General features: G+C 48.7%; 1 protein-coding gene across 1 annotated transcript; it reads left to right on the forward strand.

Annotated features, from left to right (window-relative positions):
• Window positions 1-2492: 2492 nt before the first annotated feature.
• Window positions 2493-9086, forward strand: DBX1 (developing brain homeobox 1). Its single transcript, XM_075753085.1, has 4 exons — window positions 2493-4788; window positions 5291-5392; window positions 7127-7329; window positions 7667-9086. The coding sequence occupies exons 1-4, from the start codon at window positions 4194-4196 to the stop codon at window positions 8039-8041; spliced, it is 1275 nt and encodes a 424-aa protein (XP_075609200.1). The 5' UTR covers window positions 2493-4193; the 3' UTR covers window positions 8042-9086.
• Window positions 9087-17134: the final 8048 nt, after the last annotated feature.

The raw sequence follows: 17134 nt of genomic DNA on the forward strand, positions 1-17134 counted from the left end.
GATCAGATCATCTGGTTGCATTTCAGGCTGCGTGCACTCTAGGCTGGCCAGCATGAATGGCGAGGGAAAAGAAAGTAACTCTCCCCTCTAGGTCCCTTTGCCAAGTCTGGGCTGCGCGCTCTGTCCGAGATCCCTCTTTCTTTGCGCAGAGAGAGAGAGGGGGAGAGGAGAGAGAAACACAGTTAACCACCTGTCAGGGCTGAGGACACAATAAGGCAGCCCCCAAAAGAGCTTTTCATGCATGCGTAATATATTTGTTCAGCTATTCACTTAATGAAGCTGATAAATGTGATGCGAAACAATAGTCAAGTTAATCTATTTAGTAAAATGTTTTGAGACTCTCAGGCGATGTTAAGGAGGGTAGTGTGTTCGGGGACATTTTCATTTCAATACGCTCATCTCTCCCCTCTTAGGGGGGTTTCAAGCAACCTATGTGAATATAATTTCTTATAAATGTGTCTTTAATGGGTTTAATTCACCCTTGCCAGCTGTTTTTTTAGCTATTTTGTAAGAGCAAAACAAACGTGCCAGGCTTGGAAAGCTAGTTAAAATTAGTTTCGGTCACTGGGGCCAAGCTATATTTCCTGCAAACCATCTGCTTGATTGGCACAATAGAAGGATTTTCAAGAAAAGGGGGGATCTAGAAGAGCTTTGAACGAACCAACAGTTACTGTTCCTTGTGCTTGAATTCTAAAAGGTGAAGCCTTAGGTGTCTTAATATAGCTTCGCCCCCGCAGCCTCCATTCAAGCTCCCGACGAGGTCGATGAGCATCGTTAGGGAGCCTGGACACGCCGGGGACGGAGCATCCCTCCCCTCCCCGGCAGAAAAGGAAAAGAAAAAAAAAAAGAAAGAAAAGAAGAAGAAAAAAAAAAAGGCAAACAAAATGCGTACACACACGCACACGCTTCCTCCGTAGCTTTGGAGGAGGAGGAGAAGCCGTGGGGCTGCGGCGGGCCGGGCCGGGCGGGGGATGCCCTGGTCCCTTGCGGAGCGGATCCCGGTTTGGGAAGAGGGGGCGAAAAATTTGGGTTTTCACCTGGCTGCGGGAAGCGCCTGGGACCGGCTCGGGAAAGGCAGGGGCGCGTCCCGCGTGGGGCCGTTTGCCGGCGGGACAGCCGCGGCGGTGATTGAGACGTCCGGCTCCCGGGGCCGGCGGGGCCGCGGGGAGAGGGATGGCGCTTCCCAGCGCGACTCCGCGCCTCTGGGGAGGCGCTGGCCCAGCCCAGGCGAGCTCTTTGGTCTTCGGATTTGAAGTGCTGGCTCTCCCAATTTCATGCGGATTACCAGCCTCGGACCGGGACACACGCAGGCTTCAAGCCCTACCCCCCCCACCCCCCACCCCCCGCTCCGGGCGGTTTTGGGGTTAGGGGTGGGGGGTTTTTTTTCCTTCTTTCTTTTTCTTTTTTTCCCCCCCGACAAAGAAAGTGAGTGACTTTTAAGAAATAAATTTGAAGATAACGACATTAAAATGAATGGCAGGAAGCACAAAACGGCATGAGCATAGGTCAAACGGCATTAGTCACAGGTTTTATCCTGAGACATTAGAATTCCCTTTCTCTTAAATGATCACTGCCTTTGAAAAGAAACTTCCAAAGGAGATCACTTAAAATAAGATCCTTTCGTCTGATTTCTTGGTTTCTTATGGTCTATCTTCCCTTTCAATAGATGTCTAGTCCCTTTTGCCTTGGTGCTTAAGGAATTCTTTATGAGAGTGCTCAGACGCATCACAAGGAACTGGGTCCACGTGTGCCCCAGCATGCGTTTGACCCAACCTTCCAGAAAATGTCAGACCCTCTTTCTTAAACCAGAGAAATTAGCAGCAGTTGGTCTATAGTGAGGCAAAATGCCCCCAATGTATATCTAAAGAAAGGAGTAAATCATCTCAAAGGAAACGTATAATGACTGTAAAAAAACTAAGTGTTCTCGGATCCGCCCGGGCTGCTCCGAGACGCCGGAGCTGCGTTGGGAAATGGGGGGGAGGAAGGGGGCAGCGCAGGACTGCGGCTGCGAGAGGGGCAGGGAACAGGGGAGAGAGACGGGACGGGGGAGCGGGGTGTGTGTGTGTGTGTGTGCGCCAATCAATTGTTTTATTGCGAAAGCCCTGTTTGCTTTTTTCCGTTCGCTACCGTCCCACTCGCTTGCTGAAAAACACCTTGAGAGCAGCCGTGCGTATAAAAGGGCTTCAGATAACCCCGGAGCGCCCCGGGTGGGGGCGAGAGGAAAGCTAAACCCGGAGCAGGACGGGGCAACCCCCCGCTTCTCCCCCTCGCCCCCCCCTCCCCCGACACCCGCCGCGGTGCCCGAGCGGTGCCCGCCGGGGGCGGGGGGCGGGGGGCAGGGGCCGGGGACCCGCCGCGCTGCCCGCCAGCACCCCCCGAGCCCTTCGGGCTCTGCCCGCGCCTGCCTTCCCTTTTTTCTTTACCTGCTAAGCGTCAAGATTAACAAAACGGGGCGGGGGGGGCGCGGGGGGAACGACACAACTCCAGCGAGGTTTTATTTCAAAGTGATGCTTTCAGACAAGGGGTCTTCAAGTCAGCCTTCTGCAGATGCTCATCTGCTGGAGGCCGGCGTACAGCACCGGGAAAGCTTGTCAGGATCATACAATTTCGAGGGCTGATTCCGTCCTCTCTAATAAATAACTTTTTGATTTGAATCAAGGGAGAGGTTTAACAGACTTTCTTTCTTCCCTAATGTGATATAAATCGCAGATGCACTTTTATTGAATGGTTAAAGCATCGACATGGAGATAATCAACACAAAACGTCCGGACAAAAACCATCGAGAGAAATAAAGCTGGTTAATAAGATTTTTGAGAAAGCTTTGTGTTAAAAAGTAAAAAGGGAAAACAGCTGAAGGTGACAGTTAGTTCATGGTTAATAGGATAAAGGCTGCATGGTTGAGCTGCACACTTCTGCTTGCAAAGGTTCAGCCACACCAAAGGACTGAATAGGGTGCTTTTAAAACATAGGACATTTAACACATCTGTTATAGTCTTTAACAGAGAAATCAGGTAAAACCACTCTCAATAGTTGCTTTCATCACCCAGCTCCAAAGGAAATTAACTACACTGGCGCCTATTTCCATATTCGCCACCACAAACAAAACCTCTCTTTGCCAGAAAAGTCCCCATTTTCTACTTTTCCGTTAGACAATGTCATCTGTCCCTCACACCAAAGTTAAGGGACTTTCTGCTCTGCGGCACCGAGCTCAATACACCTCTAGAAATCCTGCGCACACACGCAGATAAAAAGCGAGTTCAGGTGAATTTGACGGCGCCGAGAAGGCTTCGGAGCCACCGATACCGATAAACCCGAGACTAGCTCAGAGTACTTTAGCCAAAGGATCCGAATGCTACAACGTTGTCTTCATTTTCACGGTCGGAGGGTAGCGATTTCCACTATTTTTACTGCAGATGAGCTTAAGAGGACCAACAGACTGAGAACCTGAGGGGGCTGCTTGGGTCCCACAAAGCTGTTCAGATCTTTCCTATGTTCGATGTTCAGCTTTTCTCGGAGCAGAGTTCTTAGCGGCTACAGCGAGGCTTACCCTTCCGTCCGATACGGGCAAGCCTCTCGCCCCCATCACGTACGCAAGACTCTTAGGAAGCTCGGCTCTTGAAAGCAGAGGATAACGCCGCAAATTCGCCTTATACCGGACCTTTGACGCGCAGATAGAAAAATAACCCCAAACCACGAGCACAATTTTTGCTGCACATTAATAGCAGGGGGCAGAACACGCTCAAACCACGGTGGGATCCGCTCGCCGAATATTTCCCCCCGCCTCAACAGAGCTTAGATCCACGTTTTCTAATTTGTATTTTCCATTCCACAAAACCCGTGCGTTTCTGAGAGCCCGCAGATAAGTTTATATGAATATTTATTGATTTATTTCCTAAACTCAGCAGGGGAGCGGCAAATAAATTTAGTGCTTTCTTTAAATAATTCCCTTTCTACGAGGCAAGATGTCATTCGAAACTTTTAAATAGGCATTTAATTAGCCTGTGTGTGTTGCCTCTGAACAAAACCCTGCTGGGAGCCTTTGGAGCGCTGTATTCCAAAGAGGCGGTCAATATGCAAAATTGATGACTACACTTTCTTTGTGGCGGGGCCATTGTGCCCCGGTTGCTTATGAAGTCTAATCCAATCATAAATTGCAGCCCCGGACCAATGGAGAAGCCCGGAGCTCGCCCTGAATGAAGCTCAAGTGGAGAACTTTGTTGAACCCCATTGTTGGGGCTGTCACTTTTGAAAGAGCCTCAGCGGGGCTGACCACTATAAAACCCATCGTCCAGGAGGAAGGGGCAGAGAGAACCCCGCCAGGCTTGCTAGCTGGATCTTTACTAAACGAGGTTTGCAAAGCAGAAAAACAAAACCAAAAGCAAACAAACAAACAAACGAGCGGCCCCAGCCCAGCTCCGCGGACGGCCCCTGCGATGATGTTCCCCAGCCTCATCGCTCCGCCGGCCGTCTACCCCAGCCTCCTGCGGCCGACTCCCACCCTCACCTTGCCTCAGTCGCTGCAGTCAGCTTTTTCCAGCCATTCCAGCTTCCTGGTGGAAGATTTGATCCGGATCAGCAGGCCTACCAGTTACCTGCCCAGGACTGCCCCCCCGCCCAGCATGTCCCCCCCGACTTCAGCGACCAGGACGGACTCGGGGACGCCGGAGCTCGCCAGCTCCACCACCTCCGCCGGCTCCAGGAGGATCTGTTCGCCACAGACTTCCAGCAGCGACTCCACTTTCCTGAAGTTTGGAGTCAACGCCATCCTCTCCTCCGCCCCCCGCGCCGGTAAGCGGCCCGCTCCCGGCCCCCCGCTCCGTGGTTCTGCGGAACCCACCGCCTGCAGGAGGGGGGCGGCGGGGGTGGGGGGGGAGAGGAGGGAGACGGTTTAGGAAAGGGAGGGAGGACCTAGTACCGAGGCTGCAGAGCCCTGCGGAGGGGCTGGTATTTAAGGGCGAGGGGGAGCGCTGGCAGGCTGCTAGTCCCGCTCCGGAGCGGCCGCAGGACGGACGAGAGGAGCAGGCAGGCAGGCAGGCAGCCGGGGGGGGGGGGGGTCCCCACAGACGGGTCTCCCGACTGACTCTGCCATCCCGGGTGCCGCTTTGCTGGCAAAATCATCGCAGCAAAAGTGCCGCTTTTTCCCGGCCGGTCAGAGCTCAGCCTGGCCCTTCTTTTAGGAAAAAAAAAGTACCGCACGGGTCCCCGGAGCAAGAGACAGACCCAGCCGTGCCGTCGGTCGAGTCCAACCAGTGGTAACCTTTTGCTTAATGTCGTTTTATTTATTTACTAGAAACCTCCTCCGCGTTGCTTCAGAGCGTCCCTCCAAAGACTTTCTCCTTTCCGTACTTTGAAGGATCCTTCCAGCCCTTTATCAGATCTTCCTATTTCCCAGGTAGGTCTTTCAAAGTCCCTCTCTCTCCGGGCGGACCCCGCTCCTGGCACAGCCCGGTAATATTTTTCCGTCCCCCGTTCCCCCCCCCCCGCCCCGGGGGGTTATGCTCCAGTTCAGAGGTTGGAGGGAGTACAACATTCAAGCATCAGTCGCGCCAATTTGATGCCCGATTTAGCACAGGCAGTGACTGCTTGACATTCCCTGCCCGCTCCCCCCGCCGATCCGCAAATTAGCCGGGATTGTCACGGTCCCGAGGCGAGGCGGGTCCCCCTCCTCCCGGGCAGCCCCTCCCGCCCGGCGCCGCCTTCCCCCACCGCCCCGGGGCCGCGCCGCCGCTTTCAGCACCACGAGGGGAGCGGTCAGCTCCCGCCGCCGCCCCCCGCTCCGCGCCCGCGCAGCCCACCCGGGACACGCTCCGCGCAGGCGGAGGCAGGCAGCCCGCTCCCTGGCCTCTATGTCCTCCGTACTTCCCCCCCCCCCCCCCCCCCCCCCCAAAAAAAATAATCTTCCCGCCCCCCCGCCTGGCGTTTACAGGCGGATCGAGGGTACCGCGGACGCGGCTTGACTTCTCTCCTCCACCCTCCCCGCGTACTAACCCTCCCCTCCTTCACCTGGGGTCTCCCACTTCGTCGCTTCTCGTTTAGACGGTCGGGGGTATTCAAATGACACGGTCTCGGCGACAAAGCAGGCTACAGGGGTATGATTCTTACAGCCCTGAAGTGTTATGATGTGGGGCGAACAATTAAAAAAAAAATCTAATTACACAAACAAGCTATTAATTTAAAAAGAAAACAGGGAAAGGGAGAGAGGGGAAAAAAATAACCCAAGCTCTTCCATTCATCCTCCGGATAATGGAATTTGCTTCCTTTCTGCAGCATGTGAATAGCCTAACAAAAACAACTTGAGCTTTATAAATAGCTTTTCATGTCCATTTAACGAAAATGATTTGGGGAAAGAGACGATTGTGCCATCAGTATTCTCCCGAGGAGCCTGGCATGCCGTTGTGTTTAGTTTGAAAGTGTAAATCTCTTTTGTTCCAATAATATATGGCGTTAGCTGCTTGTCCTCAGTCTTTTTCTGTTAGTTCATTACTACACAATTACCATTCACGCTTCATTAGCATCTCTGTCTCTCTTGGGGAGGTTTCCCCCCCACCTTCTTTTTTTTTTTTTTTAGGCGAAACTCTGACCTTTTTATCATACCAATGCTATTGGGAACCAGGCAATGTGCTAATTAGCTGTTACTTTTCATGTCTTCGGTTTGAATTCTCCAACTTGGGCGGGAGGGGGGAGCGAAGAGATTAATATAAAAAGATGAATACTGATTGATCAAAACTGCGTCTGAAGAGGTTTTGTTCAGACAAGTCCTCATTTTCATCTCGAGCATAATAAAGCGTCTGAAATGATAAAAGCATCTGAAAAAAATAATCAAATGCTTCTGAGGGGGAGGCAAAGCTTTTTTATTATACCTCTATCTTAGCTGGTACGCCTCACTTTGCCTTTTCAGGCCGGAGACCTTTGAATCTCCCAACAAAACCGGCCACTATTGATCCATTTTACACGTTTGAGTTGATAGATCTAATCCCAGTGATCACTGGCTGAAAGGGGGGGCGCTTAGTTAAGCCTAAGTCTCCTTTTCACGGCCCCAGGTTGATGGGTGCCCACCCGAAGGGCAGGGAGGGGGCGGTGGGGGCCAGTCCTGCTCCACTCAGCACTGTGTGTCCCCCCTCTGCAGCTGCCTCTGCCGTGGTCCCCATCCCCGGCACCTTCTCCTGGCCACTGGCCGCCCGTGGCAAGCCCCGCCGTGGCATGCTGCGCCGCGCCGTCTTCTCCGACGTGCAACGCAAGGCACTGGAGAAGATGTTCCAGAAGCAGAAGTACATCAGCAAACCCGATAGGAAGAAGCTGGCCGCCAAGCTGGGCCTCAAGGACTCACAGGTGAGAGGGATGCCGGGCGGGGAGGGCAGAGGGGGTGCGGGGAGTCAGGCCCCCCACCTCTGGGGCAGCTGGAGGGCAGGGGAGGAAAAGGGGACCAGAGCAAGCTGTAGGGCTGTGAGCACCAACAGAGCCAAGAGAGCAGCACGATTCCCTGCTGGGTGAATAGGATGGAACAGACCATGGCCTTATTGCCCCCTAACCCCTCTCCTAGGGTCCCCAAAGCTCAGGTTTTGTGGTTCCTGTTAGCTTTGGTACAGGCACATGCAGGGTTTTCCAGGGTGCAACTAAAAGGCCTTTCCTGCTCCCTGTTTCACTTCTGTGTTGCTCCACCCCCCAGGTGAAAATCTGGTTCCAGAACAGGAGGATGAAGTGGAGGAACTCCAAAGAAAGAGAGCTCCTCTCTTCCGGTGGCTGCAGAGAACAGACCTTACCCACCAAGTTCAACCCTCACCCAGACCTCAGTGACGTAGGCAAGAAATGTTCAGGAGAGGACGAGGAGGAGGAAGTTCCCACCGTGTGCCCACCCAGCCCCCGGCATCCCTTAACCTACCACCAGTCCCCAGAACATCTACACTTGAGGGACAGACTGGACTCCCAGATGTCTCCTTCTCCGTCCCATTCTAGCAGCCCCAGCAAACCTTCAGACTTCTCAGACACAGAGGAAGAGGATGAGGAAGGGGAAGAGGAAGAGGAAGAGATAACAGTCTCTTAGATCACCCTGCCTGCCCCTGCCCTCACACAGGGACATTGCAAAGATGTAAATAAAACAGAATGTTATAAATTGAAGAGGTGTTGTCCCACCCAAATGTCCACATGCTTCTCCAATACAGGTTCTTTATCACATAGCTGCAACACTTTCTACTTAGAGGTATTCCTCATTTCCTCCTCCCCCTGTCCCGCCACCACGTGGAGGTTTTCATATCCATAGCATCTGCTAACCTTTTCATAACTCTCTGCTTACCACTCAACATGTGCTCAGTTAGGTACCTTCTCCCAAAAGCAACAGGCAGCTCCTTGCTTTATAGCAGGGAGGAAAGTATAACCTGTTAAGAGGGAAACTTTTTGCCCCAGATAAGAAACAAAAAAACCACCCCAATATAGATGCTGTGGCCATTTCTGCTACCTTTCAAGTGAATCTCCAGCTACTACTGAGATTTCACAACCCTGAAGACTGGTCTGATCCAGCAACACTTTCCTCCAAAAATAAGTAACATTGAGGGACACAGACCAAACACTCCACACCCTGAAGAGCACGATACTTGTGCAACAGACCCACTGAAATCCCTGGAATGACTTCTAAGGTATAATCTAAGCGTGCCTTGTGTAATGGAGACCTTATATATTTATATGTTTTTCATTTTAATTTATGCATCAATATTATATTGGAAACACTGTCTAACCCACCTTTTCACCCACAGACCTGTGCGTTTTCCCCTCTTTGCTATCCATGATGTGGACAGAGGAAAGTGGATATGCCTCTTTGATTTTTGACTGAACTTTGCTGTCTTTGCACAGCTTATATGAACTGTACACTATTTTGTACACTTACTCTGTATGGATGTTTTATACCAAGGTTATTGTGAATGAATATAACGATGGCTCAACAAGGTTTCTCTCCTTTTTTAATGAAATGACGGCTAAAGTACAGACAAATGTAGCTGCTTAATTGTGTAACTTATAAAGAAACACTTTTATTTTGTATTTTACCATGTACAGACTTTAAATATGTATATATAATAAAGTGAATGATTGTCAAATAAAAAAAAGTAGATTTCCAAGTTTGATCATTCAGTAATACTTGGTTTTGAGGCCTAACAGGTATAGAAAAGAAAACTATCTTTTATCAGCAGTATAGTGATTCAACAAGACATTATCAGCTTCAAATTAAATAACCTTACGAGAATATCTACCTGCCTTTTAACTAGGGAGCAACTTGACCAAAAGATTAAAGATTTTCTGCAGTTATAGCGAATGCAGGTTCTGCCCCCTTACATTTAAATGCAACTTAATTTCTGCTGATGTTGACCTGTTCTCCCCTCTAAAGCACTTCCAACACTCCTCCTTCCTTCCGGTTATTGCCCCGGTAAGTCAGGGTGTGGACATTTGCCCTGCATCACCCTGCTAAGATACTACAGCTTGTAGACTGGGAGCTTGTAATTAGAGTATTCTTATGGGGTAGAGAAACAGAATGGAAGAGACACACTTAAGACAACCCTTCAGCCTGAAGTCCTGTTAAGGATCACTTCTACAATGCAAGGCAAATCCACAGCTACCTGCACACATTTTTAGATACAAATACACACTACAGAAGCGTCAATGTTTTCCTCCTTGCATACAGGTAGCAGAGTTTCGCTGAAACAGAGATTTCGTTACCAAGTCGGCTTATTTTCAGTTCCACAGACTCTGACTCATGCCCACCACTCACAACACACCAAAACAAATAAATAAATGCAGCAGACATCACCTGATCATGACTACCCCTATATGCTCCACTTCACCATGTGCCACAGCCATGAGAAAAGGCCTGAAAGGGAGAAGAAAATAATTCCAGCTGGAAGGGACCTACAACCATCACCTAGTCCAACTGCCTGACCACTTCAGGGCTGACCAGAAGTTAAAGCACATTATTAAGGACATTGTCCAAATGCCTCTTAAACACTGCCAGGCATGGACCACCCCACTAGGGAGCCTGTTCCAGGTCTTCAGCTGCTCTCCATTGAGGTAATGGGACACACCTAACCCAGGCACTCCTCACCTAAATCATCTTCTACCCCTCCAAGGCCTTACAGCCATTAGGGAATGATAACGGACACCTGAGACAGGGCAGAGAAAGGATTAGGCACATACAGTATTTACCCCACAGAACAAAGTGAAACAGCACAAGGGTTTGTTGTATTTGGGTTTGGGTTGGTTTTTGTTTTTTTTTTCCTGGGGGGCTGGGGGGAGCTTTTCTGAAAAAGCAGCACATCTCCCAAGCATACTTAAAAGGTCACACAAATGCACATTAAACAGCAACTGGCACAATCTACCCAAATGCTCATCCAGGCTCAAATAAAAGAGTTGTTACACGCATTATCAACAGTGTAGGTACAGGAAGATGTATTGCTACCCATCTATCAACTCTTTAAGTGATAGAGTATGCCACAACAATTACTTATAACTTAAGTTTTACTAGTCTAGTAAGCATAAGACCATTATTAAATAACCTATAAAGACAGATTCAAATTTAAAACACACATCTTGTTTTAAAATTCAGAGGCTACTCCAGAGACCACAGGTACCATCACACATACCACAATACTCAAGAAAGGAGCACGTTCAAAACAAGAACAAACCAAAACCTACTCATCATATTACACCTTCTGCTCTTTACAGTTTGTCTACACTTGGAATGTAACCAAAAATAATTATTTCAGACTACTTCTTTCAGCATAAATACTCTTACATCTTATTCTGCTAGGCAAATATCCTTACTAAAGGAAAAATAATCTGGAATTGCCATTTAACAGGGAAAAAACCCTTGTGACATATATCAATCTTACTCTCCCTCCTCCCCCTTTTAAGGGTCTTTTTATGGCAAAAAGAATGCAATATGACCACAAAACACAACTATTTGAAATTCAGGGATATCTTAATACAAAATTAAAGACTTTTGTGGGGTTTTTTTCGTACTTACCAACAGCTGCTAGACCATATCTGTAGCTCCCAGGAAAGGAGCCTCCTTCTCCCTGGCCTCTGTTTTATGATCCTCTGGTTGGTGAAGCCGGAGTTGGGAGCTGCCCTGTGCCAGCTCACGCAGGACACCTGTGCCAAGGGAAGACCTGCAGCAGTAGCTGCCCTTTCTGAGGTCTCAGGTCAGAGGCATGCACTCATTTGCTTCCCTCAAATGGGGAGAGATTCCAGGTGGTTTAGCAGGACCTGATGATAACCGGGCTGGTTCCTGGAGTGCATGACACTGGGACTTCAGCTTGGGTGTATTTTTAATGTTTCAATATTTTAATGTTTCATGATTTGCTGTTAACATAAAGAGTGTCAGAGGCCACCTCCCCCTATTCCCTGAAGCTAGCTGATCTTGGTGAGGCTAATATGAAACTGCTGGCCCTGGAATTTTATTTTTTTTTAATTTTTTTTTTTTTCATGCAACCATGTGCTTTTGGAAAGGAGGCAAGGTGATAAGAAGCCTTTCCTGCCTTCATGGAGATGGAAAGGTTTCCATATTGACTAGTAGCACCCACAGTTTTTGAAACTCTGGAAGGAAGCAATCCCGCATGTAATGCACTCCCATAACAACAGCTGCTGCATGATATTAAAAGCGCTCTTTCTAAAGACCCAGTGGCCCAGAGTGGTCCTGTACGTCCGTTCTTCCTTCTCACGGCCAGGCTGGAAATATCTCACACTGTGGAAATGGGAAAGGCAGAGAGGGGGATTTAGCTTTGGTGACTGTGAGCTCAGGGCAGCAAATTCTCAATTATTTTATCCCTTAAGAAACCAGCTGGTTCAACATCTGTGCCTGCTGGTCTCTCCCAGTGTGGGAGAGCGGCTTTTAGTCAGGGGAAGAAAAGAAAAGAAATTACTTTCTCAGGGAGTCTGCACTGTTGATACCTGCAGAGCTGTACGGCAGCATCCTCGGCTAGCAGCCCCGGCGCGCATTTAAGTACTGCAGAGCTTGAGAATGTCACAGCTGAGCCAAAAAAAAAAAAAAACCCCCCCAAAAAAAAACCCAAAGAAAAAAGAAAAAAAAGAAAAAAGAAAAAAAAGAAAAAAGAAAAAAAGAAAAAAGAAAAAAAAAGCAGCCTTTTTTGAAGAACACCTATCCTCCAGGAAAGTTTGAACATTACAATTATCTTAAAGAAATAGAGCCCAAGATGCAAGGCCATAGTTTCCAGAAGCAACCAGTGCAGGCTGAGGCTCATGAAGGCTAAACCCCCATCCTAAGGAAAACCAGATTTCTTTGAAGAGATCCAAGTTCAGTCCTCAAAAACACTGATGGAATTTAAAATTCTTTGCCTGGGAAGTTTAAGGCAGAGTTTGACATCATAACAGCTATAGGCTCTGCTCTGTCAAGAGGCACAAGGCATTATCTCACTCCTGGTTATGTTTCCTCTTCTCCACCCCCAACCCATGCACACGCATTGGCACATAGCTGGGCCCAAAGTGATCTGCTTGAAGAGCAGAAAAGTGGTCAGTTTTCTTGATTTGCTTTGGTTTCAGCTGATCTAGCACCTGGAACTGCTTACCTGTGCATCAGAAATGCATGTGGCAGAAACGATCAGTGAGGATGGGAAAGAGGTGCAGAAGTTCATCCCTTCTGCCAGCCCTTGTTATTAAATGATCTTAAATGTACATCTTTAGGGCTGTTGTATTTTTCAACTAGGACTGAACCTGATCTAAATAAATAAAATCCTTCAAACTCCAAAAAATGTATCAGCACTGCTTTCTCAACTTACATGACAGGGACACACCACCAGGGAAAGCCCAGCAGAGTAGCCAGGACCTCAGAGGAGTGCCTTTACGGAACATGCACGCGTGCTAGGTGTGCTGATTTTACCTAGGTCTACCTCCCTTGTAATCAGCAAAGGGTTAAAATGCTTCACAGAGTCATAGAACAGTGCAGGTTGGAAGGAATCTGGAAAGATCCTCTGGTCCCACATTTCGTGGGAAAGGGAGCCTAGATGAGAACTATTACCCTGTTCAATCACTTCTTGAAAAAACCTTCAGTGATGGGAATTCTACCGCATCTCGGGACCTTGCTCCAGTGAATGATTGGTTTCACTGTAAAAAAAAGTCTTTCTTATATCAAGACAAAACCTCTCCCAGTGCAACTCGTACCCATTGCCCTTTGTCTTCTCCATGTAGCTCCTTGTGAAAAGAGAGCCTCCATCCTCTTTGTAGCTGCCCTTTAAGTACTGGAATACAATGATGAAGTCCTCCTCAAGCCTTCTCTTCTCTGTGAGACCTAACTGCTTCAGTCTTTCCTCACAGGGCAGGTTCTCTAGCCCTTTGATCATCTTGATGGCCCTCCTTTGGGTTCTTTCCAGTCTGTCCACATTATTTTTTAATTGCGGGGACCAGAATTGGACACAGTACTCCAGGTGTGGCCTGACAAGTGCTGAGTAGAGTGGGATGATCATGTCTCTTATCTCTGCTACTAATGCCCAGGTGGATGCAGCCCAGGGTCTGATTTGCCTTTGTGTCACTGCTGACTCATGTTTAGCTTGCTGTCCAGGACCCCCAGGTCGCTTTCAGCAAGGCTGCTCCCCAGCCGCACATCTTCTAGCCTGTATTGGGCTCTTGGGTTATGTCATCCCAGATGCAAGACCTCACACTTGTGTTTGTTAAACTTCACACTGTTCTTCTTAACCTGCCCTTCCAGCCTGTCCAGGTCTCTCTGTAAGATAGCTCTCTTTTCTGATGTGTCCACCTCACCACCTGGTTTAGTGCCATCACTCAGTGAGACTGCTTTCAACCCCATCATCCAGAACATGTATGAAGACGTTGAACATCATGGGGCCCAGTATTGATCCCTGGAGGACCCCACTTGTGACAGGCTGCCAGCCCGAGTAAAAACCATTGATCACTACCCTCTGAGTGCTGCCTGTTAGCCAATTTCCTAATTGATCACCCAGCCAATCTGTATCTTGCCCTTGTCCGGGAGAGGACTGTGGGAAACAGTATCAAACATTTTGGTGAAATCCAGGTAAGCAACAACTTCTGTGCTCCCCATGTAGACAGAAAACGTTGTTTTGCTGTAGGTGGTGATCATGTTAGTCTGGTATGATTTGCCTTTGGTACATCCATACTGGCTTTTCCCAGTCACCTGCTTTATTTGGTTTGTAATAGTTTCTAGGAGGACTCATTCCATTACTTTCCCAGGGACTGAAGTAAAACTAATGGGCCTGCAGTTTCCTGGGTCCTCTTTTGGGCCCTTCCTGTAGCTGGGTTTGACATCACCCTCTTCCACTCATCAGGGATATCCCCTGATTGCTACAACTGTTCAAAGATTATGGACAGTGGCCTCGCAACAATGTCAGCCACTTCTCTCAACACTTTGGGGTGGATTCTGCCCAGGCCCATAGATTTATGTGGATTGAGCCCTTGCAAGAGGACACAGACCAGACCTCCTTCCACTACCAGTGGGTCAACACATACATTGTTGTAGCTACTTGAGGCTGTGATCTGGAGTCCAGCTACGCCAGTAAAGACAAAGGTAAAGACGGTTTTGAGAACATCTGCCTTGTCAGCATTATTTGTTACTCGGTTCCCTGCCCTGTGTAGCAATGGACCTATGCCTTCCCTGTGCTTCTGCTTGCTGCTCAGGTAGCTGAAGAACCTGCTCTTGTGGTTCTTGACATCTTTGGCCATTTCAATTCTAGCTGAGCTTTAGCCTTTCTGACTGCAGCTCTGCATGCCCCAGCAAGACCCTTATAGTCCTTCATCAGTACTTGGCCATGTTCCCATAGCCAGTATGTGTCTTTTTTTTTTTTTTTTTTTTTTTTTTTGTGTCTGTGTATATTTAAGTACACCCAAAAGCTCATCGCTAAGCCAGGGTGGTCTCTTGTTCTGTCTTCTCCCTTTCCCTTTGTAGGGGATGGGCTGTTCTTGTGCTTCCAGGAGGCTGCTCTTGAGTAGCTTCCAGCATGCACAAGCTCCTTTGCCCTCCATGGATGCTTCCCGCGGACTCTCTCACAGCTGGGCTCTGAGCATACTGAAGCTCTGAACCTTCTGAAAGCCAGGGTCTTGGGTGTGCTTAGCAGGATCTTAAACTCCACAATGTTATGGTTGCTATATCCAAAGCTACCACTGACAGTTATGTTGTAAAGTAAGTCTTACTGGGTTGTGAGCCGTAAATCTAGCAATGCGCTGCTCCTAGCCAGCATGTCCAGCATCTGCAGCAGGAAGTAGTCCTCCACCTTCCAGGAACCTGTGTACCACTGTGCAGAAATAGATTGATTTAATAGTCAAGACTGATGGGGGGACAGGGTGGGCAGAGAGTGGGAAGCTGAAAACAGTGGAATAATGTTGCCAGAAATACTGTTGTTAATTTAGTGGCTCGCACAGGCCTGAGTTTATGAGGTTGTTCCTCCCAGCGCTGGGCTTGGGCTTTGTGTCCTAACATCTGTTTTGCGCTGGGTGGTGCTGGTTCTTTATGATCCTGGTAAGAAAGGCACTCGGATTCAGTGACGTGTCAAAGGGCTAGTTATTAGAGCTAACACTGAAAGATGAGAATAGCATAGATAATTTTATGTCCCTTTAGATGGTGGGAACCCTGAGCGGTGTAGTTTTGAAGGGGCCTCCAGTTCACACACAGCATGCTGGTCGCGCACACACCACTCATAGACATCGTCATTGGAGCTATTATAGGGTTTGTTTGGTTTTTTTCTTACAAAAAAAAAAATCGATTCATAGTTTCTGCTGCCAGACAGAAAGGATGTACTCAAGAGAACTTCTTGCTGCAGGGTTAGATAAAGGCAAGGACACGCAGGTGGCTTAATCCCTGTTACCCAGCAGGTCCTGCCTGCAGGCTCCTCTGTTAGAATGAGCTGGCTGGGTTTATCCTGCGGGCAAGGGATTTGTGCAGCACCCCACCGGCCTGAGGGCCAGGCTGCTCTTGCAGCACGGGGCAGCACAGCACCGGCCTGGGCATGCTCAGGTTAACTGCTACGTGGAGCACCAACTCCTTGATGTACAATGGTCTTTCAGTCAGGATTACTACAAGATCATGGAATCATAGAATCATTTAGGTTGGAAAAGACCTTTAAGATCACTGAGCCCAAGATCTCACTGGAAGCATGACCTCCTCCCATCTGCCTGTGGATCCCAACTTACGCTAAAGGTCCTTCAGACCTCTTAGCTGCCCAGCCCCACATGGGTGAACTTCTTACAGGAACAGGAGGAGGAATTAGCCATGCTTAGCCAGAACATGGCCTCTGTCCCTTGTAACTGGCGCAGTCTCCTTGAGTCTCCAGCAAAGGAGCAAATGAAAAGTATCTATGTATCTGAGCAACCTGATCTAGTTGAAGATGTCCCTGCTCATTGCAGGGAGGTTGGACTAGATGACTTTAAAGGTTCCTCCCAACCCAACCCATTCTATGATCAAGGAAAAGGAGAGTAACATGGATTTCTTTGTGCGGCTAAGCAAATGGAGATGTCAATGGGCAAATATTTGCCTGTAGTCAGTCCCGTTGCCAGAGGTGGGAGTTGCCCCCAGCTGCTGTGCCCTACTCTAACCCCCAAAAGTCGTCTCCTGATAAACAAGGAGGGGACAGGAATGACTGTGGGCTTATAGGGTCCATGGGCAGGCGCTCCTCTCCTGCCGCCATACTGCAAACGTGCGTTATGGAAAGCAACCTCACGTGGGTCCTCCCTGTGCCCAGCGGGGCTACAAACTGTGGAGCAGAGAGGGACACACTGATTGTCCACATTAAAAGCTAGAAACCAGCGAAGAGTCGATATCTCCACACACTGAGCCCTCGGTTTTTACACCTAACATAGAGATTAATGTCAGAATCATCAGCATCAGCAAAGTGCTAAAATGAGGCCATGGACAGAAAGTGCAGAAAAGAGGACAGGAGCCTGAAGGGTATCGGGAGGTATTTCCTCTCCAGTTCTTGAAGAGACTACTTCAAGATACCAGTGAAAAAGGTCGGTGGAAAGCAAAGGGTGTACGTACACGTCACAGGCTGCGGACTGAGTTCATAAAATAACTCCAGGGAATTTCCCCTTCAATTGCAGAAAGGAAGTCAGCACTGATCCTATAGCACTGAGAAACGATGAGGTGGATCCAGGAAGGATATAAAATAAGAAT

This window comes from Balearica regulorum, chromosome 5, assembly GCF_011004875.1.
Source record: "Balearica regulorum gibbericeps isolate bBalReg1 chromosome 5, bBalReg1.pri, whole genome shotgun sequence".
NCBI lineage: Eukaryota > Metazoa > Chordata > Aves > Gruiformes > Gruidae > Balearica > Balearica regulorum.